The sequence below is a fragment of the Ichthyophthirius multifiliis genome, assembly GCF_000220395.1.
Source record: "Ichthyophthirius multifiliis unplaced genomic scaffold scaff_1120509250633, whole genome shotgun sequence".
Lineage (NCBI taxonomy): Eukaryota > Ciliophora > Oligohymenophorea > Hymenostomatida > Ichthyophthirius > Ichthyophthirius multifiliis.
In genome coordinates, this window is record NW_004086577.1 from 1 (window position 1) to 23,226 (window position 23,226).

Sequence of the window (23,226 nt, forward strand, 5' to 3'; positions counted from 1 at the left end):
ATAATAAAAAGATATTTTTTTATAAAAATACTATTTATAATTAATCAAAAAATCTAGGTTAATAAAAACAAATGATAAAATATTAATAATAATAATAAAAATAATAATAATAATAATAATAATAATAATAATAATAATAATAATAATCTTTATTAATATATATATTATTTATATATATATATATATATATATATTTAATATCTTATTATTTTATTGTTTTTAAAATAAATAATATATAGATATATATTAATAAATAATTTTTTTTTTTAAAATATAATTTTTTATATATTTATAAAAAAAATTTATAAAATATTTATTTCTTAATAATAAAGATTTGAATAAATATAAATAATTTTTTCAAAGGTAAAATAAAAATAAATATCATAAATTTAAAGTTAATATTTTGGTATTAAGTCTTTTTTGTAATGTTTAAATCTAATATCTTTATTTTATTTATTTAATTATTTTTCTTTGGCAAATCTATTCAAATATAATAGTAATTATATTAAATTTTTAATATTTTTTGATTAAACTCATACACTGAACTACAATTAACTTGTATTAGATTTTTACGAAATATAAAATAAATAAAATAATAAGTTTAATTGATATATTTTGATTATTTTAAATTTATTAAAATAATTATTTTAAAAAACTAAAAATAAAATTATTAAATTTAAATAGGAAAAAATATAATTATTTTTTAAAGAAAAATAATAAATAATAATTATTTTAATTTTTTTTTCTTGAATATAGTAATTATCGAAATAATAATAATTAGAATAAATATGAATAATATTTATTATTTTAAATATAAAAATAAGAATTATTTAAATATTAAATAATAATATAAATATATTATTTGTAAAAACATATATATATATATATATATATATATATATAAATATATATAAATATAATATAATGTATATAATTTATTAATTAATAATAAATAATTATATTATATATTATTATATTATATTATTTATAATAATAAAAATCAGATAAATGAAAATAATTTTAAAATTATAATAAAACATACAAATAATTTATTAATTAACATATCATAAAAAATCGAAAAATATCTTATTTTATACACATAAATCATAATAATGGTAAAATAATATATCAATAAAAATAATTAATAATTTAAAAAGTATAAAATATATATATATATATATATTCTTTACGAATGATAAAAGAATTTAATAATTTATCTTCTTAATATAGCATTACAATTACAAATAAAATATAAAAAGATAAATTAATAATATTTATAATAAAAATATTATATTTATATGAATATAAAAAATATATATATTAATTTATAAATATATTATAAAAAATATATTTAAATATTAATAAATTTAATTAATTATTTTTATATAGATATGTTATAATAAAAAATAAAAATATTATTTTATATAAATAATAATATATTATAATATATTTATATATATAATAATATATATTTATATTTATATATATATTATTATTTCATTCAAAATCATCCGGATAATCTTCTTCTATTTCCTCAAATCCTTCTAAACCGTTATTTTATTTTTTATTTTCTTCTTCTTATTTTTTACCTTCTTCTTGTTTCTTTATTTCTTCATTTTATTTTTTATTTTTTTCTTCATCTTCATCTTCCCTTTACTTCCTTTCTTCATCTTCCCTTTTTCTCCTTTCTTCATCTTCTCTTTTCTTCTTTTCTTCATTTTCTCTTTTATTCTTTTCTTCTTTTTCCCTTTTTTTCTATTCTTCATATTCTTCATCTTCTTTTTATTTTTTTTCTATTTTTTATTTATATCTTTTATTTTCTTCTTCTTCCTCTTCTTGTTTTCTTTTTTTAATTTATTCTTCATTTTTTTTTTCTTCTTCTTTTTTTTTCCTTTCTTCATCTTCTTTTTTCTTCTTTTCTTCTTCTTCCCTTTTCTTCTTTTCTATTTATTAATTTAATCTGTTATTTTCTTCTTCTTCTTCTTTTCTTTTTTTTATTTCTTCTTCTCTTTTTCTTTTTTCTTCTTCTATTTTCTTTCTTTGCTCTTCTATTTTTTTTCTCTCTTCTTCCTTTCTTTATTCTTCTTCTTTTTTTTATCTCTCTTATTCTTTATTATTATTAGAATTATAGCTATCACTTAGTTTATTTTTATTTTTCTAAAGGAAATTATCCAAATCTTTTTGGCTTTCTTCTTAATTTTAAACTTTAATAAATTCATCTTTACTTTTATATTTATCTTTTATTTAATCATCAATAAAATTATCATAATCTTCATTACTTAATGTATCTATTCTTCTATTATCCCCATTTCCCAGTTTCTAAATAAATGTATTAACTTCTTTTTTTTAAGAATTATTATTTCCATCTCCAAATTCTTCTTCTAATTCAGCATAATTATAGCCTTCTTTCGGCGGAGAAATACTAACATCATCCCCTACATCAAGTTCATTTTTAAAAGTACGAAAACCTCTCGATTTTAAAGCTTTTATTTCGTCTAACATTTTTAATTCTTCTTTAGTGTACATTTTTTTTCTTTCTTTTTCGTTCATACCTCTTTCTTTCAATCTATTATCAATTTTGTCTAAAGTTTTTAATTTTTCTAAATATTATCTTCCTTTATATTCTATTTTATAATTAAAAAAAAAGTAAAATAAAAAAAACTATAAAGAATATTAAATGTTTACTTTATTCCATTAATAAAGGTCTTCTTTTAACTTTTTCAAGAATTTGTTTCTTTTATTATTAATATTATAAAGTGGTTTGTTTTAATTAATCTTTTCCTTTTTGGATGTTTTTTTCGGCATTTTCTTTAAGCTTTTCAGATTAATCATTTTTTTGTATTTTTCTTGGACGATTTTTATCAGTTCTTCTTTTTCGAAAATTTTTTGATTTTTTTTTTGATTTTCTTCTTCTTTTTTCCTTACTTTTTCTTCTTAGTCTTTTTTTATTTTTTATAAATTAAGTTCCCATTTTTTTATAGATTAAGGCTATATTTTTGGTTAATGGGTTCTCCATTTTTAAGCTTCTTTTATTTTATCAACTTTTTATTTTTAGTCATTTTTTATTAATATATTTTCATCATCCATATATTCTCTTTTAGGTAATTTTCGTGTTTCTTGGAAGTTAAAAGGCTTTGTTTCTGTAGGTCTTTTTGCTTTACGAGATTTATTCAATTTCCCCTCAAAATTTTCGTGCATTTTGTTAAAATCGGGAACTTTTTTAGCTTTATAAGGTTAATATCTTAAATTTTCTTCATATGAATTATGTCTTTTTAAAGAAAAATTTCTATTACCTGTGAAAATAGAAATTAAATTTGTATTTTTAAAAAAAAAATTATATATGATAATATATAAATAAATAAATATATAAGTATATAAATATATATATATATATATATATATATATATATATATATATATTTATATATATATTATGTTTTTTTTTTATTTTTACTTAAAACACTTTAAGATTACATTATTTCTCTAGCCTTTTATTCTTGTTAATGCTTTTCCATTCTTGGTGGTAATTTAGACATCGCCATTGTTTTCTAAGCTTATTTAGAAACTCTTTCTTATCTTTTTAATTCCTCGTCTCTTTATATTTTTTCAAGTAAATTTGTAGAACAGAACCATGGTACCTTTTTTATTTTTTTAATATTTTTTTATTATGTTTGTTACTTTATTAGCTTTAAAAATAAAGTTTTCTCTCTCATTGTATGTTTTACGTTTTTATTTTTAAGGTTTATTATAAAAAGAAAACGGTTTTTCTCTTTATATAGTAATTGCTACTGAATTAACTTTTACTTCTTATCTTTTTTTCTCTTATTCGTGCATTATTTTTTCAAACAAATTTTATTTTACATGTGCAGGTATAGGTTTAGGCTTTATTTTTACTTAAAATGGCTCTTACTCTTTTTATTTTGCTTCTTTAATCATTTATTCTACTTTATCTTATCGAATAGTTTTATGTTTTTTTTATTTTTTTTCACGTTCATCAAATTTAAATGGGTGAGGCATTGTTAATGGAAAATTTTTCGTAGATTTTTATTAAAAATTATTAAATAAAGCCTTATTATAACTTTATTATTATATTTTTTCATCTTAATATTAGTATTATTAATTTTCAAATTCTTAAAAATGTTCTTTTTCAAGAGAATTTTATTAATTTTAATTTTATTTGATTTCTGTACTTAAATTTACTTAATTTTTTTGACTTTCTTTAAAAAAAAAAATAGATTTTTTAAACAAAAAATAAAATAAAAAGTAATAAAAACTTGCTCTTTTAATTTTTAAAGGGTAATTATTTTTTAATAAGTAAATATTTCAGGATCACTATCATATCCATCTATATAATCTTATTAATAGAAATTGCTATTTTATTTTTCAAAACTTTCTTTTATAGAATTATCAAATTTTTCTTAATTTTCTTATATTCTCGGAGCTTTTGCCTATTAAAAATATTTAATGAATATAAAAATATTATATATATATATATATATATATTTAAATATATATATATATAAGAATATTTATTTATAAATACAATTTTTTAATTAAATAATAATTATTCATCTTCTTAAATTTTAGAAAATTTAGGTCTTCCTCTTCTGGTAAAAAAATCCAAAACTTCATCCCAGTCAATATATTCGTCTGCTTCAATTTCCATTCTATCTAATGTTTCAGTAAAAAGCTCATCTTTTAGGAAATACTTTTCTGATTTCCTTCTGCCAATAAGATGTTGAAATTATGGATATTTTTAATTCTATTTAATTTCTTCTATATAAGAAAAAGTATTAACAAACTATTCAGAATATTTTTCCATTTTATCAAATGTTTGTTTTAATAAAATTTTAATTTCATCATCTAAATCTAATTAATTTTAATCATCAAAACTATTATTTTTTGTTATAATAAATATATAAATAAATTAAATGTATAAATTAAAATATATATATATATATATATTTATATATTTTATATATTTATTTTTATATATATTTTATTATAATATTATATATTAACTTATCTTTAATAGAAGAAAATACTTTTATTTATTTAATTTTTTCTTTAGTTTATATTTCATTTTATTTTCTTAAAGACTTTGAATCATTAAAATAATCGAAAAACTGATTCCAAGTAATAAATTCTTTTTATTTTTTCTAATCTTAATCTCCTAATAACTCTTCCTATTCTATTCTATATAATACTCTATCTACATTCATTTATTTTTCAATAGAAGGCATAAAAACTGCTGGAAAATGTAATATTTTGACTATTCGGATATCTTCTCTTAATTTTTATATTAATTCTTTTCTATTTACAATTAAATCATTATGTTTATCCAAATTTTTGAAAACATTTTTCATTATTTCTATATGTTCTTTTAAAAGTAGGCATGTGGTTTATTCTTCATCATTTTTTTCTTCTTCATTTTTTTTTGCATTTTTTTCTTGTTCAGTTATTTTCTTTTTTTAAATATTTATTTCTTCTTGGAAAAAATTCTTTTTTTTTAATTGTTTTTCTTCTTTGCTGTTTCGAGGCTTTTTAAAAAAATCAACTAATTCATCGAAAGTGAAAAATCCTTTATTTTTAGTCACAAAATTGTTTATTTCTTTGTTTAAATTTTTCAATTCGATATTATATATTTCTAAAATCGATTTCTTTTGGCTAATTTATTTTATTACGTCTATTTTATCTATTAATCCTTTTTATTTTTTATCTATTTTGTTAAAAAGAAGCTAAATCATTCTAATTTCCTCCAATTGTGTGGTTTTTATATCTTTCTTTTTTTAAGAACTCATCTCTTTGTCTTTTTTTAGAGTTTTCACAGGTTTAGCTTCATGTCTTCTTATGTCAGGAGAGGTTGATTGGAAAAGTTCGAAATCTTTTTTTTCTTAAATTGATTCATATTTTTTTACTTTTTCCAGTTATTTTCGTTTATTTACATAGTCTTTAAATTCTTTTTCGAAAACTTAATATTCTTTTATCTCAGGATTTGATTTTATCTAATTAGAATTGAAATTTTCATTAAAATATTATTAATTTATTAAATTTTCATTAAAATTAATAGGTTATTCTTAATAAATATTTATTATTTCTTTAGAATCTTAATTTTAGTAATTAAATGATTAATATGGATTATTAATTTTCGGATAATTTTCTTTATTTGATATATTTAAATTTACTTTTTTACCGTTTTTTAATTATTATCTAATATAATCAAGTTATTACAATTTTTATTTTTGTAATTCCTAATATATATATATAAAGAAACATTAATAAATAAATAAATATAAATATAAATATAAAAATCAACAAATATATATATTTATAAATATATAAATAAATATATATATATATATATTTATATATATATTATTTTTTTTTATATGAATATTTTTTATATAATTAATTTAATAAAAATTACTAAAGCTTCTTCAGTTTCTTAAATGGAAGGTCTTTCATGTGTTTTCATAGATTCAAAGAATTTATCTAGATTAACATTTGGTATTAAATTAATAAAATTCTCATCTTTTTAATTAATATTATTTTCTTTAAATAAATTTTCTCTTTTTTATTATTTAAAGAATTTTTCTTTATTGTTTAAGGATTTATCATTTTCATTTTCACTTTCATTATTTAAATTATCTAAATTATATTTTTATTTATAATATTCTTCCACTTCTTAATAGATTTTTAATTTTTTTGTACTTTCCGATTCTTCTTATTCTATATTTTAAAAATTTTTATTATTTTTTTATTTTGATTATCCTGTAAGTCTATCAAAATTACATTTTTTAATTTTTTCTTCTTCTAATTTTTCGTTCATTAATTCTTTTTTTTTCTAAAGCAAAATTTCTCGTTATCTTTAAATTTAGTCAAGTCTATCAAATACTTAGTCCTCTATTTTTTCCGCTATTTCATCTTCGATTTAAATTTCTTAAACTTTATCTTCTAAAGGATCATATTCCATTTCTTCATAGTTATTTATTCCTAATTAATTTAATATTTCGGCTTTAGTTAGTCCTACTTCGTTTGTATCAAAGCCTATTATTTTCTCGTTTTTGTTTTTATTTTATATTTAAATTTTTTAGTCTTTTTAATGTATTAGTTCTTCCGGAATTTTAAATCCGCCAGAATATGTCACGTTTTTTTTTACATGATTTTAATAAAACTATTTATGTTCTTCTAATATTAGGTCTTCTTATTCTATTTTTTTATCCATTTTTTAAGGCTTAGATTATCCTTCATTTAATTTTTAACCTTTTATTGAAAGATGTTGCAAATTTTCGTCTTTTTTATGTAATATTAATTGCGGATTTGGAGAGAATTTTATTGTTTGTTAAGAAAATATGTCATTTTACGATTTTTTATACTTTTCTTGGTTTTTTGGAAAATTTGGGCTTTTATAAGATGTACCAATTGCTTCAAATTATGGAATGGTTTAATTTTTCATTTATATTTTTATTTTAAATATTTAAATATATAAATTTATATATATATAAAAAAATATATATATTATATTATATTATATTATATTATATTATATTATATTATATTATAATAAAAAAATAAAACTATTTTTTTTTTTCTAAAATATAATATATATATTATATATACATTTTTTTTTTTTTTGTTCATATATTATTTTCTGTATTTGAATTATTATTTTAAATTGTATTTTACATTTTTTCTATATAATATTTAATTTAAAGATTAAATTTTTCTAAACATTTTTCTAATTTAATTTTGGTTTATTTTTTAACCGCAAATTAAAATACATTTTCTTCATTTTTTTATTTAGATTTCTTGTTTCTTTAAAAATACATTTCTAAATTTTCTAAACTATTATTATTATTGTTTTCATAGACTTCATTTTTCTAATCATTTATATAATTTTAATCATTTTTTACCTATTTTTTTTTTTAAAAGCATTAAAAAACTGAAAAAAGTATTTAATCTTTATAAGTAAATTCTTTATAATTATCTATATATCTATTACTACTTAAATGGGATATAATTTAAATATTATTATTCATTATATTAGCTTAGGAACAAAAACCTATATAATTTTAAAAGAAATCATTTCCATCATTATTAGAAAAAATATTATTCTTTTTTTCTTTTCTTTTTTATTAAAAACATTAAATTTCCTTTTATTTAATTTTTAACTCTTATTATACTAAAAAGTTTTAAACTATCATATTTTTAATATCATTTTTTTCAAATTAATTAAAAAATGATTTTTCGTGTAAAAACTTGGCTAATTCGATTTCGTTTAATAAATAATATACTTTTCCTAATAAATCATAAATTTTTAATTCTAAATTTCTTTTTTTAAGAACCCAAGAAAGTACTAAAGATTTCAAAAGGAAACTTTTACTTTTTTAATAAACCTTTATTTCTTTAAATGCTAGACCTAAATATTTATATATTTGTGTTTTTATATATAAATCGGAATTAAGTTTTGCCTATTCTTTAGATTTTTTTAATATTTTTAAACTAGAGTATATATTTCCACACCAAAATTCGAATTTTCCTTAAATTAATAAAAATCGTGAAATAAAAAAGCCTGTTTTATCCTAAAAAATGTCTTAGGTTAAATCTTCGAGGCTTTTTTGAATTTTTTCATATAATTTATCATCTTCTTTAAAAATTGCGAAAAAAGATGAGTTTTTTTGTTTTTATTTAACTTTTAAAGTTAAATTTAGTAGGGTTAGAGGAATATTATTTATTGCATTTTTTTTGAGATTTTTTTTTAAATAAATTATTCTTTTTTATAAAAAATTTAAGTAAACAATTGTTTATGTTATTTCTTGGCTTTTTTTTATAGGTTGTCTATTGTATTCTATCTGAATTTTATTTAATATTTTATCAAGTTCTTCTTTTTTTTGTTTACTTAAAGAATTCTCTTATTTTGTTATTATATAAGATCGGCTTTTTTCTCTACTAGTTAATTAATTTGAACTCCTAATTATGAAATTTTATGTAGTCTTTTTTATAATTTCATCTTCTTTTAGTCTATTTAAAGATTTCGAAGACATTATTAATACTTATTCCGTTCTTAGTTTTTTAACATTTATTTAAGATTAGTTTATTTCTGTGGATATGTTTGATATATTTTGTGCTGAAAATGCATTTATTTTTAAACTTTTTTATATCTTTTAAACATTCATTTCTGATAGTTTTTTTGGTTGAAATTTTTATTTATTTTAATTGTTTTATAAACAATTCAATTTCTATTTAAAAAGATTGGGTTTTTTTGGATTTTTTATTAAAAATATATTTTTTTCTTCTTGATTTTAATTCATTTTTATTTATATTTTTTTTTTTTTTAAAAAAAAAAAAAACGATAAAATTTTGAATAATTTAACTATTGTTTTTTTATAAATAAAAAAAATTATATTTATAATATTTACTAAGAAAAATTATATTTATTAATATATTAGTACAAGTGAAATCGCTTTTTTATATGATTTTACTAAATAATTTGTTTGAAAAATAAATATGGAAAACATATAAAGTCTTTTATATAATATTACTATTATAATTACTAAAATAATTATAAAGGAAAACAAAAAATACAGGAAAATTATTCATTTAAAAGTAAATCTATATTATATTTAGTTATTCATGATTATAATATTTAAAAATAAAAAATATTTATTATATATTATAAAACAGAATTAAATAATTTTTTTATAATGATATATAAAACGGAATATTGTCGTACTTTTTTTAATATTTTTTATAAACAAATTTATTAATTTTTAATAATTCTTTTTCTAATTTTCAGTTATTTTTTAAGAAAACTCAATATTACAAAAATAAGACAAAAAATAAAATTAGTATAAATAATTATAATGTATATTTTATTGTAATTGATAGATTAATTATATTTATATATTATATATTAATAATTTAATTTTAGAAATTAAATAAATATTATTAATAAAATCTGATAATATTAATTAAAATTATATTCTATATAATTTTATATATATAAAAATAATTATATTATTAAAATATTTAAATAAATAAAATTAATAAATATATATGCAATTACTATTTTTATATTTTTTAGATATAGGTATAAAAATAAATGATTTAATTTTATTTAAAACTTGTTTTTTAATTTTTTATAATTTTCTATTTTAAAACAATCCATATATAATAAAGTAGAGAAAAGTGGTATATGAGCTTTTTTTTATTGAATTTTAAATAATAATTATAGAAAATATAAAAAAAATTTCATGTGTATATTATTATATTTATAATAAAATTAAAAACAATTTAATATAAAAATCATTTAAATGGCCTATTATATTTTTTATTGGAAATTAAATATTCATTATTTTATCTTAACATTATTTATTTATTATAATATAAAAAATAATAACTATACCTAAAACATTTTCTTTTTATATTATTTAGATAAAAATAATTATTTCTATGTTTATTTAAAATTTTTCTAAAGCATTTTCTTTTATTAACTTAATAATTTTGTAAATAAATTAATTAGTTGAATACTTTATATAAATATTATATATATTTCTCAATTTTAAAGAAAAACTTAAATAGAAATAATAATTATGTTTATTTTTAATATCTTTTGCTTATTTTAAAAAATTATTATTTATAATAATTATAATTTAATTTATTTATATTTAGTTTAATATATATATATATATATATTATATATATATATATATATATTAAAATATATGCTTATTTATAATATTTTTCAGATATCGTTTTAGGTAATTTAAAATATATATTTTCTTAATTTAATCTTTTATTAAGTGAAACATAGTGGAAAACTTTAAATGACTTTATTTTTATTTTATTTTTTTAAAACTTTATTATATAAAAATTTAATTTGTTTTGATATTATTAGTGATTTTGTTATTATTTTATGGAATTAATTACTATGTAAGAATTATTTATATTAAATAAATAATATATTGACATTTAATTTTATTTAATTATTTATTGAGTTTAGTTAATTTGTTTATTTGACTTATACTTTCTTATATTTACTTTAATTTTTTTTTTATTTTTGTTTTTATTACTAGATAAATAATTAAAACATGTTTTCAATTATAATTTTCTCATTTAAATTTCTTAATAATAAATGATTTTTATGGTTTTAAAATTCTGATAAATATATATATTTAAATAATATTTATATAAAAAAATATAAGTATTAAATACTATATTTTTATATATATATTATTCAGTTTAAATATATAATTTTATTTCTATTTAAATTTATTTTTACTTCATTTTTTTGTTTTTTCAAAATGAAGTTTTTTGTTTTTTTTAAAAAAATATATATTTTAATAGAATTTTATTATTAATTTAATAGAATTTTATTATTATTTATTTATTTTTTCTTATATTTATGTACAATAGATAATTTAGGTTTATTTTTGTTTATACTTTATATATTATAAATTTTAAAAAAATATCATAAATTTTATTTTTATTTTTTAAATATAAAAAAATCTAAATTTGTTTTTAAATAAAGAAATTTATTTTTATATTTACAAATAAAATTATAACAAACAAATACTTTTTCATAATTTTTTTTGTTATATATATTTTTTTTTTTAAACATTTCATAAATCAAATAGATAAAATATTTAAAAACATTTTTTTTTATTTTATTTTTTTCATTTAAATAAATAAAAACATAAAAAAATATAACATTTAAATTAAATTACCATAAAAAGGAAAATATAAATGAAAGAAAATTAAATTATTTTTAGATATAAAAAAGTTTATGGTAATAAGATTATTTAACAATAACTATAAATCAAATAAAAATAGGAATTTGTTAAAAGCTTTTATGTTGCAAATGTTTTTCATGTTTTTAAGTATTTTTTAAAAAATAAAAGTCAAATAAAATAAAAAAACATTAAGGAACATGATGAATCATTATTAACATCTAAACATCGAAAAAAAGCATCAAAAAGATTAATTATGAAATTCATGAAAACTTAAGATGAAAATATTATTATATTAGATCTTTTATAAGTATTAATTCGTTTATATATATAAGAAGAAGATGATGAATCCGTAATATCAATGTTATGTCGTTGTAGGTAAATATAATAAAAATAAAAATATAATTATGTAAAATAATAGAATAAATCCAAATACTGGTTTATAAAAAATATAAAGAGAAGATTTAGAATTTTATATTCCATAAATATGCAATTATATAGTATTTTAATAAGAATTAAAGAATTAATAAATGATTGAATTTTTATAAACGGCAGGAAAAGTGAGCATATATTTTTCACATTTACTTTATTTTTATTTAAAGTCTTTAACTTAAATAGTAAGTAAAAAAGATTTCATAAATTTTCCATTGTAATATTTTATTTTATTTACATTTTTTTTAATAATAATAATCATAAATTAAAAGAGTCGAATAAATGGTTAATAATATTGGAAAACATTTTTAAGAATTTTATTAAAATTTTAAAATAGAAACTGAATAATATGATGATTTATATAAAGATTATATATAAAAATATGGGACCGAATAATTTATAAATGAATAAAATAAAAATAATTTTATAAATATGAATCATATTTAATTAAATAATTACGAGAAAGTTATCTTTTTTGACGAAAACTAATAATAAGATAATAGTTTAAACATAAATTCTATTTAATTATCAATAAAAAAATAAGAAAATAATTTATTATGTAATTTATAATAAAATTTTGAAGAAGAACAAGAAGAGAATATATAAAATTCAGATTATTTCTTTTCTACAATTAATTTTTTTGAAGATTTAATTAAACTTTCCATTGAAATTAATAAATCTAATTAAAAATAAACTACTTTATAATAAAATATTCAAAAAATTAATAAACAGTTACCAGCAAATGTATACATTCCATTTTTTTAAGGTAAACTAATTTTTTTATTTTTTGAAAAATAAAAAAATAAAAAAAAAAGATTATATAAGAAATTATGTTATACTTAATATCGTAATTTCAGAATGCAAAATATACCATACAAAAGATAGAGCACCTATATAATTATGTGTAGAAGTATTTAGACCTGATTTGGAAGAATTATATACAGAATAATAATAAAAAGAAAATATAGTCAATATAAAAAATTTAATATAAAGTGTTGATATATAAATATAAGAACCTTTGACAGTAAATGTAATTTGTTTAAATTTTTATTAAAAAAAAAAAAAAAAAAAAAAATATAAATTTTTAAAAAAAACATATTTTTTTTTTTTTAACATTCAAAGAAATATTTATAAAATTAACAAAAAGATAATAAAAACCAATTAATTAGACATAAAAGTTTAATTGATAAAAATGTGAAACATAATAATGATATAGTTAAATGTATATAATTATATATAAATATATATATACATATAGATATATTTATATATTAATATATATATTAAAAAATTTATAAATAAAACAATATAAAGATTCTTATAATTAAAAATGCTATTCAACTAAAAATATGAAAGACAAATTAAATGAAAACCCAAAATTATAAAATCTGAAAAAAATATTCTTTAAATATATAAGAGTCCAAAACCTCGATATTTCTTATTAAAACTAAACTCAATTTATGAATGAAAATTGCAATAATACAAATGAGAACAGTAATAATTAAATAGAAGACATAAAAAAACTATAAACTTAATTTAAATAATATGCAGATATTTTATTTGGGTAAGATGTTTAAAAATAAGAATAAATTATAAAATCATAATCGATATTTTAAAATTTAAAAACATATAAACTAATTCACTTTATAGTAAAAACAGGAGATAATATTAAACAAGAGTAATTTGCATCCTAATTAATTAATTAATTTGATTAAATTTTCAAAGATGAGGGTCTAAATTTATAACTTTTACCTTATGAAATTATTAGTTTAGAGCCAGATAGTGGAATTATTAAATATGTTTAAAATTCAGTTTCTATTGATAAATTAAAAAGATCATTACATGAAAACTTTAAAAATGTAAATAATTTATTTCAATTTTTCTAGCTATATTATGGAAAAAATCTCAAGAAAGCATAGGAAAATTTTTGCTCTAGTTTAGCTGCATATAGCTTAGTTTGTTATTTTCTATAAATAAAAGATAGACATAATGGAAATATTCTACTTTTAAAAGATGGACATATAACTCATATTGATTTCGGATATTTAATATCTAATGCACCAGGTTTTTTTGTTTTGTTTTGTTTGATTTTATTTTCTTTTTTCTTTTTTTAATTTGATTTTTTATTAAGGAAAAGGTCTTAATTTTGAAAATAATGTACCTTTTAAACTTATTAACGAATATATAGAAATATTAGGAGGTGTAAATTCTGATATGTTTAAATTATATAGGAAGCTTTTTTTTAAGTTAAAATTTAATTATATTATATTTTATTTTTAAAAAAGAGGGTTTATGGCCGCAAAAAAAAATTAAGATAGGATTTTGATTCTAGCTAAAATGTTTTATTGCGGTTATGGATAATCTCTACCTTGTTTTGAAAAAGGAGAATAGGCAATAGAAGAATTAGAAGTAAGGTTTAATCCTTAAAATATACATAATGATGGTGAATATTATATATATACATAAAAGTATTTATTTATTTCTTTTTTGAATATTAATTTTTTTTTTTTTTTTGTTCTGTTTTGTTTTATAAAAAATAAAGCTTAATAAATTAAAGTCTTGATCACTGGAGAGCTAGATGGTATGATAAATATTAATATTTTTTCGAAGGAATTTTTTATTGATAAAATAAAATATATATATATATATTGTATTTATATAAATAAATAAATATTAACAATCAATTATAATAAATTTAATTAAATAGAAATAAATAAAATCTTTTTTTTTTTTTAATAAAAACAAAAAAAAATCATTAATTTTTTTTTTATTTTTTTTCTTCTTATTTTGGTTTCTTTTCATTTTTTTTTTATAATGAGTTTCTTCCACATAATAAGGAATATAAAACATTAAAAATAACTAAAAAAGCACCTATAAATATCAAGAAATTAGTTTGTCCGCCAAAATATTCAACTATTCCTGTAGCTATTTAATAGTTTTATTATAAGTCTAGTCTTCTGAAATAAAGGGGACTTAATTCAGATTATTAGTATCCGCTTTCTAAAAATTCTTCAAATGCTTCCAATTTTCTAGCTTGTTTGTAAGCACTTACTTAATAATCAGTTGAAAAATATTTAACTGTAGGATATCCTTTTACATCAAATTAATCACAAATTTATTTATTTTAAGTACTATATTTTTATTTAATATACATATATATATGTATATATATATTTTTACCAATCAACTGCAAAAATGATATTTTTTCCTTCTCTTTTTTCAGCTAATTCTTCAAACACAGGAATTAAATTCTTACAATGACCACACCAAGGGGCATAAAACATGCCTATGGAAGGTAATTCTATTTTATTAGAACCTATTCCTGTGATTTATGTAAAGTTTTTAATGTCTAATTCTTTAACTTTGGTATCAGTTTTAAAAGTATGACAAAATACTAATGATAATATAGTGATTGAGATTAATGTTTTTTTAATCATTTTTTTTTTTTAAATTTTTTGTTTTAATATTTGTGTGAAATACAAAATTATTTTTTTTTATACAAATTCTATTTTTTTTTTTATTTATATTAAAAAACTTATTTTTATAAAATATTTTTTTTACAAATAATATATATTTTGAAAAATAAAAAAATAGAAAAAAATAAAATAAAAAAAATAAACTAATTAAAAAATGTCGTAATTTCAATTTAATTTAAGTCAAAAAGAAATAGAAAAAAGTGAATACGAATACTAATCTTAAAAAAAGACTATATACTTATTATCTTTTTCTTTTATGCTAATGTGCTCTGCTTATAGTTCTACATCGAATTTAGTTGCTACATTATATAAAAACTTAGAATATAATAACTTAGGATTAATATCATTATTATTATTGAATTTAATATATGGTTTCTCAAGTTTATTTTTAGCTAAATATATAATTAATAAGATTTCATTTAAATTTACATTCATTATAAGTTCGATTGGATATAATTGTTTCACAGTTTCGGGAATTTGGGTTTGTATATGTAAAGATTCAGAATAAAATACATAACTATGTTCACCTGAATTGGTATATTTTATAGTACTTTTTTTTTCTACACTATGTGGAGTAGCTATGTCTATAATATGGGTAATATCATAATTTTTTAATATATATAGAAATTATATTTATTTATATATCCTTAAATTTATAAAAGGTTGCTTAAGGAAGCTATATAGATAGTTTATGTAAAAACAATGGAGATATGAGAGGAGATTTATTTGGGATTTTTAGCGCTATTTCTTAAGGTTCGATTGTTTTAGGAGCTGTATTAAGCACTTTTTTAATTAAATATTTAGATAATGTCTATTTTTTTATTATAATGGCATGCTTAGGATTAATCCCGACTATATTTTTTAGTTTTATACCTAATATATAATAATAAAATGATAAATAATTTTCTATAAAAGAAAATTTAAAAAATGTATTTAATGTTTTATCGAGTAAAAAAATTAAACCTTTAATACCTTTTATGATAATGACTGGTATTATAGTAGGTTTTTATTCAGGCTTTTTAAACAAAATTGTCGAAAATTCTATTGGATTTTCAAATAAAATGAGTAAAGATTAAATAGCTGATATAAAAAGTGAAAAATTATGTTATGTATTGATTTTTTTAGGTATTTTTGAAATATTAGGTGGTATTTTTTCAGGAAAATTAGTTGATTTTATATGTGTTTATAAAATGGCAAGTTTAGGTACTTTAATTTGCTTAGGAGCTGTTATGTTGTGTTTTTTGGGAATTTTTACTAAGAATTATTTAGTGTGTTTTTTTGTTGCTTCTTTTTGGGGATTTTGTGATTGCTTTTTTTAAAATATTACTTCTATTATTGCTTCTTAGGATTTCGAAGGGTAAATAGAAATTTTTCAGATTTTTAGGGTGATTTCTTCCTTTTCTTATGTAGGATTTTAGGCTTTGAATATTTTATTATAAAATTAAGAGTCTTATATTTTGTGTATGATAATAATGGTATTTTTAATGTTTACTAATTTCTAATCTTTATTTTTTTAAAAATCAAATTAGGAAAAATAAATAAGTTTAAAAATAAATACATGAACTATAGTATTATACTAATAAATTATATTTATAAATATATATTATTAAAAGGAAAAATACTTATATTATTTTTATTTTTTAAAGATATAAAATTATAAATATATATTCAACAAAAATAAAAATATAAATTATAGTAAAATATTTTATATATAAAAGATAATCATTTAGTTATATATGAAAAATATAATATTAATATGGTAATTTAAAATTTTAAGCTAACGAATAAATTTATGCAAAATGAATTATAATATAAATATTAATTAATACTAATATAAAATTGATAGTTGAAAAATTAATATATTTTTATAATTTATATAAAACTAATAGGAAAAAAAAATTTTAAAAAAAATAAAATGTGAATTAAATTAGTATTTATAAAATAAATAAAAGATTTTCAAAAAAATAATTAATTTTATATATATTTTTATAATATAAAATACATTTTAAAAATTAAAAAAAAAAAATAATAATTAAAAAAATATTATATTTAAAAAAAAAAAAAAAAAAAATTATTATAGATACAAATATAATAAAATAGATAAAAGTAATATTAATATTAATAAGAAAAATTATATATAAATAAAATTTTTATATATATAAAATCAATAGAAAATGCAAAATAAAATAAATAATTATACATATATATAAAAATATATATATATATATTAGTGAAGAGATACATATTTATGCTTATATATATAATTTTTATTTTGTCAAAAATATATAAATAAATTTAACTTAATTGAATTAAATACTAATTATTTATAATATTAAATAGTTTTATTCAATAATTTAAAAGATATATTTAATTTATTTAAATTATAAAAAATAAAATATAAAACCCATTTTTAATATCAATGTTGTAAAATAAATAAAAATTATTTATTTTATTATAAAAATAATATTATATTATATAAATATATATATATATATATATATATATATATTTATTAATTTATATATTTAAATATTAAATTTAAATCTATTTGTCTTTTTTTTTTAATTTTATCAAATTTTATATATATATATATATTTTTATTTATCTATTTTAATATTAAAATATAAATATTTATTTTATTCAATTAATATTAATAATATATATTTTTTTTATTAATAGTATTTTTTTAATATATATTTTTTTAAATAAATGTATTTCGAATTACTTTTTTTTTTAATTTTCATTTTTTCTAAAATAAAATTTTATATTATATTTGTTTCGATTTACAATATTTTTTTTATAAATTTTAAAATCTAAATATGTTTTTTTTATATTATTTTATAAACCTAAATATTTTTTGTTAAATTCAAAAATAAAATATATTTTTAATTAATGTTTTTATATCATTATAATAATTTTTAATATTTTTAATTTTATAAAATAAAATTTTATTTAAAATAAATTATTATATTAAACTAAATTATTTTTTTAATATTAATATAATTTTATTTAATATAATAAAATAAAATGTTATATTTTATTTATATCAAAAATGATTTTATTATTTATTTTATTTTAAATAAATAATTTTCATTAATACTTTTTATTTTTATTTTTATTATACTTTTCACTTTAATTAAATCTCAATAAAGCCAAAATTTTATTTATAGAACTCAAATATGCATTTTTTTTATTAATTGCAATTATTTTGAAAATTGCATACTAAAATGAAATATTAATATATTTTTTTTTCAATATAAACTAAAATATTTTAGCCCTTTTTTTTAACTGTAAATAAAAATAAAAGCATTTAATTTAAATAAAAATAAAAAATAAAATAGGAAACTTTATTATGTTTATATGTATTAATAAATATATAATAATGATAATATGAATATAGTATTTTAAAATTTATAGTTTGATTTTATTATATTTGTAAAAAAAAAATACTAATTGTAATAGCAATTTTAATTTAAAATTGAGATATTTCTAAAAATTGATTGTAATTAATTTAAATCGAAAAGGAATTCAATTAATAATATAAATATATAAATATATAAATATATATAAAATATATAAATATATATATAATTTTATATTTAATAAATATAAAATTATATATACTTTTTATATGTTTTATATTTATTATTATTTATTTATTTATTTTTTAAATATTTTTAATTTTTTTTTATTTTTTGATATATTGTTATAATTATTAATAATAATTTTATTTTTCTTTATATTATTTTATTTTATTTTATTTTTAATTATTTATATTTTTTTTTTTTATTTATATTTAATATAAAATTAGTAATATGATTATTATTGAATATTTTTTAAAATCTTTATATTATTTTATAAAGTTAACTTAAAAACTTATAAAAATAAATATATTAAAAAATTAATTAAAATATATAGGCTATATTATTTATTTCTTTTTTTTTATAAAATTAAATATTTTATTAGTTTTTTTTGTTTAAATAAAGGAATATTTTTTTTCAGGTATATTGTATTATTTTTTATGTTTATTTACATATATTTAATAAAAAAAAATCTTTCTTCAAATTTTTTTTTTTTATAAATTAATCTTTTTATATACTCTTGTATTTGGAAGTTTTAACAAAATTTTTTAAAAAATATTTTTTTAAATAATTTATTTTATTATTCTATTTATATATGGTCTATATCAAAATCTATAATTTTATATTATTTTCTATTAATTAATATATCATTTTAATATATATATATTATTCAATTAATAAATCTATATTAGAATATTTATATATAAAATTAAAGATATAAGAGAATATTAATTTGGAATTTATTGCTCAATTACTTAAATAGTGTTATTTTTATGAGCTTTAATAGGTACTTTTGTAATTATTATTTAGAGAATGCTTATTATAAGCTTAATGCTGTAGATTCCAATTATATTTTTTAGTTTTACTCATAAAAAAATATAAAAATAATATAATTGAAATTTTACTTATAATAACTAAAAGATATATTAAAATTATTTTTAAGTATTTATATAAAATATTTGATTACTTTATGATATAAAAGATTTCTAGTCGAATTTTATAAAGGCTTTTTAAGAATTATAGTCAAAAATATAACTGAATTTACTAAAAATTTATATAAAGATAAAAGAGATAATTAATAAATACATAAAATATCATATTTTTTAATTTATTAGGGTATATTTTAAAAAGTAAAATTAGAATTTTTTAATAAATATTATTTGTAGATAATTTTTTTATAAATTTGCTAGTTTATTTGCTTTAATAATTTAATTGCGTTATTTTTTACTATATCTAGAAATTGTAATTAAAAATAATTAGTTCTTTTTGTTTTTATTAGTGTTTTTGATTTTTTTTTTTTTTAAAAAAATATTATTTATATTAATTAGAAAGATTTTGTTAAAAAAAATAAAAGATTGATTATTTTCAAATAAGTTAATAAAGTAAATAAGAAATAAAAAATATTTTATTAATAAAAAAAATAGAATAAATATTGTATTTAAATATAAATCTGTTTAAAACAATTAAAAAAAAGTAATTAATTATAAAAAAAGAAATTAATAAATAATGATATAATTATAAATATATATATATATATATATATATATATATATATATATATATATATATATATATATATATTTTTTAATACTAAACTTTTTTATTTATATAAAATTATAAATATTTTTACTTTTTATTCTAATATTTTTTTAAATACATAATTTAATTATTATTTTTCTTTCAAATTATTAAGAAAGTAAATATATTTTCAAAATTTACTTTAATATTTAATGAAATATTAAATATTAAAAATTATCATTTTTTAATATTTTTTCTATATAAAATTATAATATTTATTTATAAAAAATTCTTAATACCTTTTATTTCAATATTTAATAAATAAAAAATATTTTTATTTTTCCTCTTGATTAATTTTAAAAATTAAAATTTTTATAATTTAATTATAAAAAGTATATTAATATTTTTTTTATTTTTATTTAATTCTAGTTGTGGTTATAATATAAAAAAAATATATAATGTATATATTGAAAATTCATTTTTCTTTTTCAATTAATTTATCTACACATTCATTTAAATAAACCCAAAATTTATCAATATGGTCTTCTGTAGTATTTGGATTACATATTACAAATCTCAAAAAATAAATACCATTTATACTACTTGGAGTAATATATCCTCTTTCGTTATTTTAATCTAAAATGGCTTTTAGTTTTTTATTAATATCGTTCTTTTCTTGTCCTTCTTTCCAGCATTTAAGTTGAAAAGTGATTACAGCTAAAAAAGACTAAGTCAAAATTTCGAATCTTTCACTATTTTTTAACAAATTCTCAAATCTTTCACACATACTCACATTTTTTCTAATAAGTTCTTAATATCCTTATATACCAAAAGTTCTAATATTATAATATAATTTTAATGAATTCCATCTTCTTCCAAATCCAATCATCCAGTCTTTATAATCTATAACTTCATTTAAATCTGAGAATTTGTTTTTACAAATTTCAAAAGATCTATCTTTTCTAAAAGTAGAGCAAAAATTTTTCTTATTTTTTACATATAATAAACATCCTATAGTTCCTATTAAACCAGCTTTAGAAAAATTTATTTACATAGAATCTACACTTAATAGTACTTATTGATGCTTTTTCATTTATAATTCTGGGCAAACCCAAGTAAGACCTCCATAAGCCGAGTCCAAATTTAACCACATTCCATATTATTTACATATATCTATAATATCATCAAACGGATCCACTGCACATGTTGAAGTAGTACCATAAGTAGCTAAACAAAAGAAAGGAATTAATCCGTTTTCGACATCTTTTTGAATTACTTATTTAAAAACCTTAATATTGGGTTAGAAATTCTTTTTTTCTTTATCATAGTAACACTCAATTATCCTAGTATGTTATATTTCTTTAAGTGTCAAAGCTTTTTCACAAGTCACAAAGGAATGCTCAAAATAATAAGCCGAAAACTGGAAAATTTTGGGGTCATAATTATCAATTTTGAGATCTATTATTTTCCTTTACTTAGCCGCATGTATAACTAAATGAAAAGCATCACTAACACTCATGCTTATAGTACCTCCTCCTTCATTTTTTAACTAATAAACTTCAGGTAAATTTAACATCTAGGCAACCCAATCGACTGTAATATTCTCTAATTCAGTTTGAGCAGGAGAAGCGGCCCATGTAAAGCCTGGAGAATGAAAAGTCGAAGCAAACAATTCAGCTATAGAAGTCGCATGACTAACCGAAGAAGGATAATAGGCAAAAAAATTAGGGTGTTGCCACTATGTTATACAAGGGAATATAATATTTTTTGTATCAGATAGTATTTAGGTTAAATCTTCACCAGTTTATGGGGGAGAAGAAGGAAGGGAATTTCTTAAATGACCGATTTCTATTTAAGGAAATACTTTAAAATTTTCAAGGTTTTCGTAGAGATTGCAGATTATATTTATCATTTCATAACCGTGTTTTTTAAGTTCTTGAGTATTAAAGAATTTATTTTACTATAAAATTTTTTTATTTATTTTTAATATTTTTTTTGTTATACTTTGAAATAGCTTTTTTCACTTTTATTTTAGTTTTCGTGTTCGTATATGAATTATTTGATTTCTTCGATTGTTAGTTAATCTTATTTTTTATTTTTTTAATCTTCTTATTTTTTTATTATTTTATTACTTGTTTTTATCAGATTGTTTAATAGATTTTTACCGTTCATTTTTGTTTGTTTTAGATATTGTTTAAGTTAATGTTTAAATTAGAATAATAAATGGATAAAAAATAAAACAAAAAAAAATAATGTATATATATATATGTAAATAAAAAAAAAAAATTTAATAATATATTTATAAAAATAAATTGTTGAAAAAGATATTAATTAAATTGTTAATTTTGTAATATATAAAATGTTATATAGTAAATTTTTATAATATTAAAAATTATATATTATGTTTATTAATTTATATTAATATAAATGTTATAATGCTTATTATTATTATTATTATTATTATTATTATTATTATTATTATACTTTTTA

At 15.4% G+C, this 23,226-nt stretch overlaps 6 protein-coding genes across 6 annotated transcripts, besides 79 other annotated features; 2 read left to right on the plus strand and 4 right to left on the minus strand. All coding sequences in view use genetic code 6, as the record gives it.

The window, feature by feature from the left end:
* Positions 1-74: 74 nt before the first annotated feature.
* Positions 75-147: a microsatellite.
* An 8-nt stretch (positions 148-155) lies between these two features.
* Positions 156-194: a microsatellite.
* A 607-nt stretch (positions 195-801) lies between these two features.
* Positions 802-848: a microsatellite.
* A 24-nt stretch (positions 849-872) lies between these two features.
* Positions 873-933: a microsatellite.
* Positions 934-1,270: 337 nt separating this feature from the next.
* Positions 1,271-1,490: a microsatellite.
* Positions 1,290-1,341: a microsatellite.
* Positions 1,383-1,485: a microsatellite.
* Positions 1,390-1,450: a microsatellite.
* Positions 1,422-1,490: a microsatellite.
* Positions 1,435-1,496: a microsatellite.
* Position 1,497: 1 nt separating this feature from the next.
* IMG5_085960 (hypothetical protein) lies at positions 1,498-2,695 on the minus strand (the record flags this gene model as incomplete). Its single annotated transcript, XM_004035802.1, has 2 exons — positions 1,498-2,624; positions 2,686-2,695. The coding sequence occupies 2 exons, from the start codon at positions 2,693-2,695 to the stop codon at positions 1,498-1,500; spliced, it is 1,137 nt and encodes a 378-aa protein (XP_004035850.1).
* Positions 1,558-1,630: a microsatellite.
* Positions 1,604-1,640: a microsatellite.
* Positions 1,640-1,766: a microsatellite.
* Positions 1,640-1,771: a microsatellite.
* Positions 1,678-2,087: a microsatellite.
* Positions 1,686-1,945: a microsatellite.
* Positions 1,760-2,042: a microsatellite.
* Positions 1,768-1,883: a microsatellite.
* Positions 1,858-2,096: a microsatellite.
* Positions 1,982-2,112: a microsatellite.
* A 475-nt stretch (positions 2,696-3,170) lies between the features above and the next one.
* On the minus strand, positions 3,171-5,218 carry IMG5_085970 (hypothetical protein; the record flags this gene model as incomplete). The annotated part of the gene is made up of 5 exons (XM_004035803.1): positions 3,171-3,293; positions 3,455-3,638; positions 4,275-4,448; positions 4,544-4,892; positions 5,023-5,218. The coding sequence occupies 5 exons, from the start codon at positions 5,216-5,218 to the stop codon at positions 3,171-3,173; spliced, it is 1,026 nt and encodes a 341-aa protein (XP_004035851.1).
* Positions 3,336-3,432: a microsatellite.
* Positions 4,477-4,522: a microsatellite.
* Positions 4,859-4,903: a microsatellite.
* Positions 4,911-4,965: a microsatellite.
* Positions 4,946-5,018: a microsatellite.
* Positions 4,953-5,019: a microsatellite.
* Positions 5,219-5,405: 187 nt separating the features above from the next.
* Positions 5,406-5,437: a microsatellite.
* Positions 5,414-5,465: a microsatellite.
* A 788-nt stretch (positions 5,466-6,253) lies between these two features.
* Positions 6,254-6,373: a microsatellite.
* Positions 6,287-6,363: a microsatellite.
* Positions 6,319-6,376: a microsatellite.
* Positions 6,364-6,402: a microsatellite.
* A 1,107-nt stretch (positions 6,403-7,509) lies between these two features.
* Positions 7,510-7,563: a microsatellite.
* A 716-nt stretch (positions 7,564-8,279) lies between these two features.
* Positions 8,280-8,319: a microsatellite.
* A 1,656-nt stretch (positions 8,320-9,975) lies between these two features.
* Positions 9,976-10,048: a microsatellite.
* A 627-nt stretch (positions 10,049-10,675) lies between these two features.
* Positions 10,676-10,716: a microsatellite.
* Positions 10,717-11,338: 622 nt separating this feature from the next.
* Positions 11,339-11,385: a microsatellite.
* A 600-nt stretch (positions 11,386-11,985) lies between these two features.
* On the plus strand, positions 11,986-14,785 carry IMG5_085980 (phosphatidylinositol 4-kinase, putative; the record flags this gene model as incomplete). The annotated part of the gene is made up of 7 exons (XM_004035804.1): positions 11,986-12,107; positions 12,151-12,378; positions 12,434-12,927; positions 12,977-13,355; positions 13,420-14,225; positions 14,293-14,629; positions 14,704-14,785. 7 exons carry the CDS (start codon positions 11,986-11,988, stop codon positions 14,783-14,785), a joined length of 2,448 nt encoding a protein of 815 aa, XP_004035852.1.
* Positions 13,372-13,448: a microsatellite.
* Positions 13,385-13,445: a microsatellite.
* A 128-nt stretch (positions 14,786-14,913) lies between the features above and the next one.
* On the minus strand, positions 14,914-15,598 carry IMG5_085990 (thioredoxin domain protein 5; the record flags this gene model as incomplete). The annotated part of the gene is made up of 2 exons (XM_004035805.1): positions 14,914-15,292; positions 15,342-15,598. 2 exons carry the CDS (start codon positions 15,596-15,598, stop codon positions 14,914-14,916), a joined length of 636 nt encoding a protein of 211 aa, XP_004035853.1.
* Positions 15,586-15,623: a microsatellite.
* Positions 15,589-15,630: a microsatellite.
* A 7-nt stretch (positions 15,631-15,637) lies between these two features.
* Positions 15,638-15,678: a microsatellite.
* Positions 15,679-15,739: 61 nt separating this feature from the next.
* Positions 15,740-15,780: a microsatellite.
* Positions 15,781-15,791: 11 nt separating this feature from the next.
* IMG5_086000 (major facilitator superfamily protein, putative) lies at positions 15,792-17,199 on the plus strand (the record flags this gene model as incomplete). The annotated part of the gene is made up of 2 exons (XM_004035806.1): positions 15,792-16,232; positions 16,300-17,199. The coding sequence occupies 2 exons, from the start codon at positions 15,792-15,794 to the stop codon at positions 17,197-17,199; spliced, it is 1,341 nt and encodes a 446-aa protein (XP_004035854.1).
* Positions 17,200-17,632: 433 nt separating this feature from the next.
* Positions 17,633-17,714: a microsatellite.
* Positions 17,655-17,697: a microsatellite.
* A 356-nt stretch (positions 17,715-18,070) lies between the features above and the next one.
* Positions 18,071-18,139: a microsatellite.
* Positions 18,071-18,152: a microsatellite.
* Positions 18,101-18,146: a microsatellite.
* Positions 18,117-18,171: a microsatellite.
* A 53-nt stretch (positions 18,172-18,224) lies between these two features.
* Positions 18,225-18,311: a microsatellite.
* Positions 18,292-18,342: a microsatellite.
* Positions 18,292-18,345: a microsatellite.
* Positions 18,292-18,354: a microsatellite.
* Positions 18,355-18,424: 70 nt separating this feature from the next.
* Positions 18,425-18,496: a microsatellite.
* Positions 18,497-18,515: 19 nt separating this feature from the next.
* Positions 18,516-18,570: a microsatellite.
* Positions 18,566-18,658: a microsatellite.
* Positions 18,567-18,599: a microsatellite.
* Positions 18,569-18,629: a microsatellite.
* Positions 18,574-18,622: a microsatellite.
* Positions 18,659-19,169: 511 nt separating the features above from the next.
* Positions 19,170-19,259: a microsatellite.
* Positions 19,171-19,270: a microsatellite.
* Positions 19,172-19,229: a microsatellite.
* Positions 19,176-19,223: a microsatellite.
* Positions 19,176-19,227: a microsatellite.
* Positions 19,182-19,225: a microsatellite.
* Positions 19,190-19,260: a microsatellite.
* Positions 19,271-19,276: 6 nt separating the features above from the next.
* Positions 19,277-19,331: a microsatellite.
* Positions 19,279-19,453: a microsatellite.
* Positions 19,362-19,427: a microsatellite.
* Positions 19,362-19,436: a microsatellite.
* Positions 19,363-19,429: a microsatellite.
* Positions 19,365-19,420: a microsatellite.
* A 1,020-nt stretch (positions 19,454-20,473) lies between the features above and the next one.
* Positions 20,474-20,511: a microsatellite.
* A 168-nt stretch (positions 20,512-20,679) lies between these two features.
* Positions 20,680-20,719: a microsatellite.
* Positions 20,716-20,798: a microsatellite.
* Positions 20,735-20,799: a microsatellite.
* A 179-nt stretch (positions 20,800-20,978) lies between these two features.
* Positions 20,979-21,034: a microsatellite.
* Positions 20,982-21,027: a microsatellite.
* Positions 21,035-21,525: 491 nt separating the features above from the next.
* Positions 21,526-22,965, minus strand: IMG5_086010 (tryptophan decarboxylase, putative; the record flags this gene model as incomplete). The annotated part of the gene is made up of 4 exons (XM_004035807.1): positions 21,526-21,572; positions 21,745-22,696; positions 22,741-22,820; positions 22,869-22,965. Coding segments are annotated over 4 exons (1,176 nt in total), but the record flags the coding sequence as incomplete, so codon positions are not given.
* A 210-nt stretch (positions 22,966-23,175) lies between these two features.
* Positions 23,176-23,218: a microsatellite.
* The last annotated feature ends 8 nt before the right edge of the window (positions 23,219-23,226 follow it).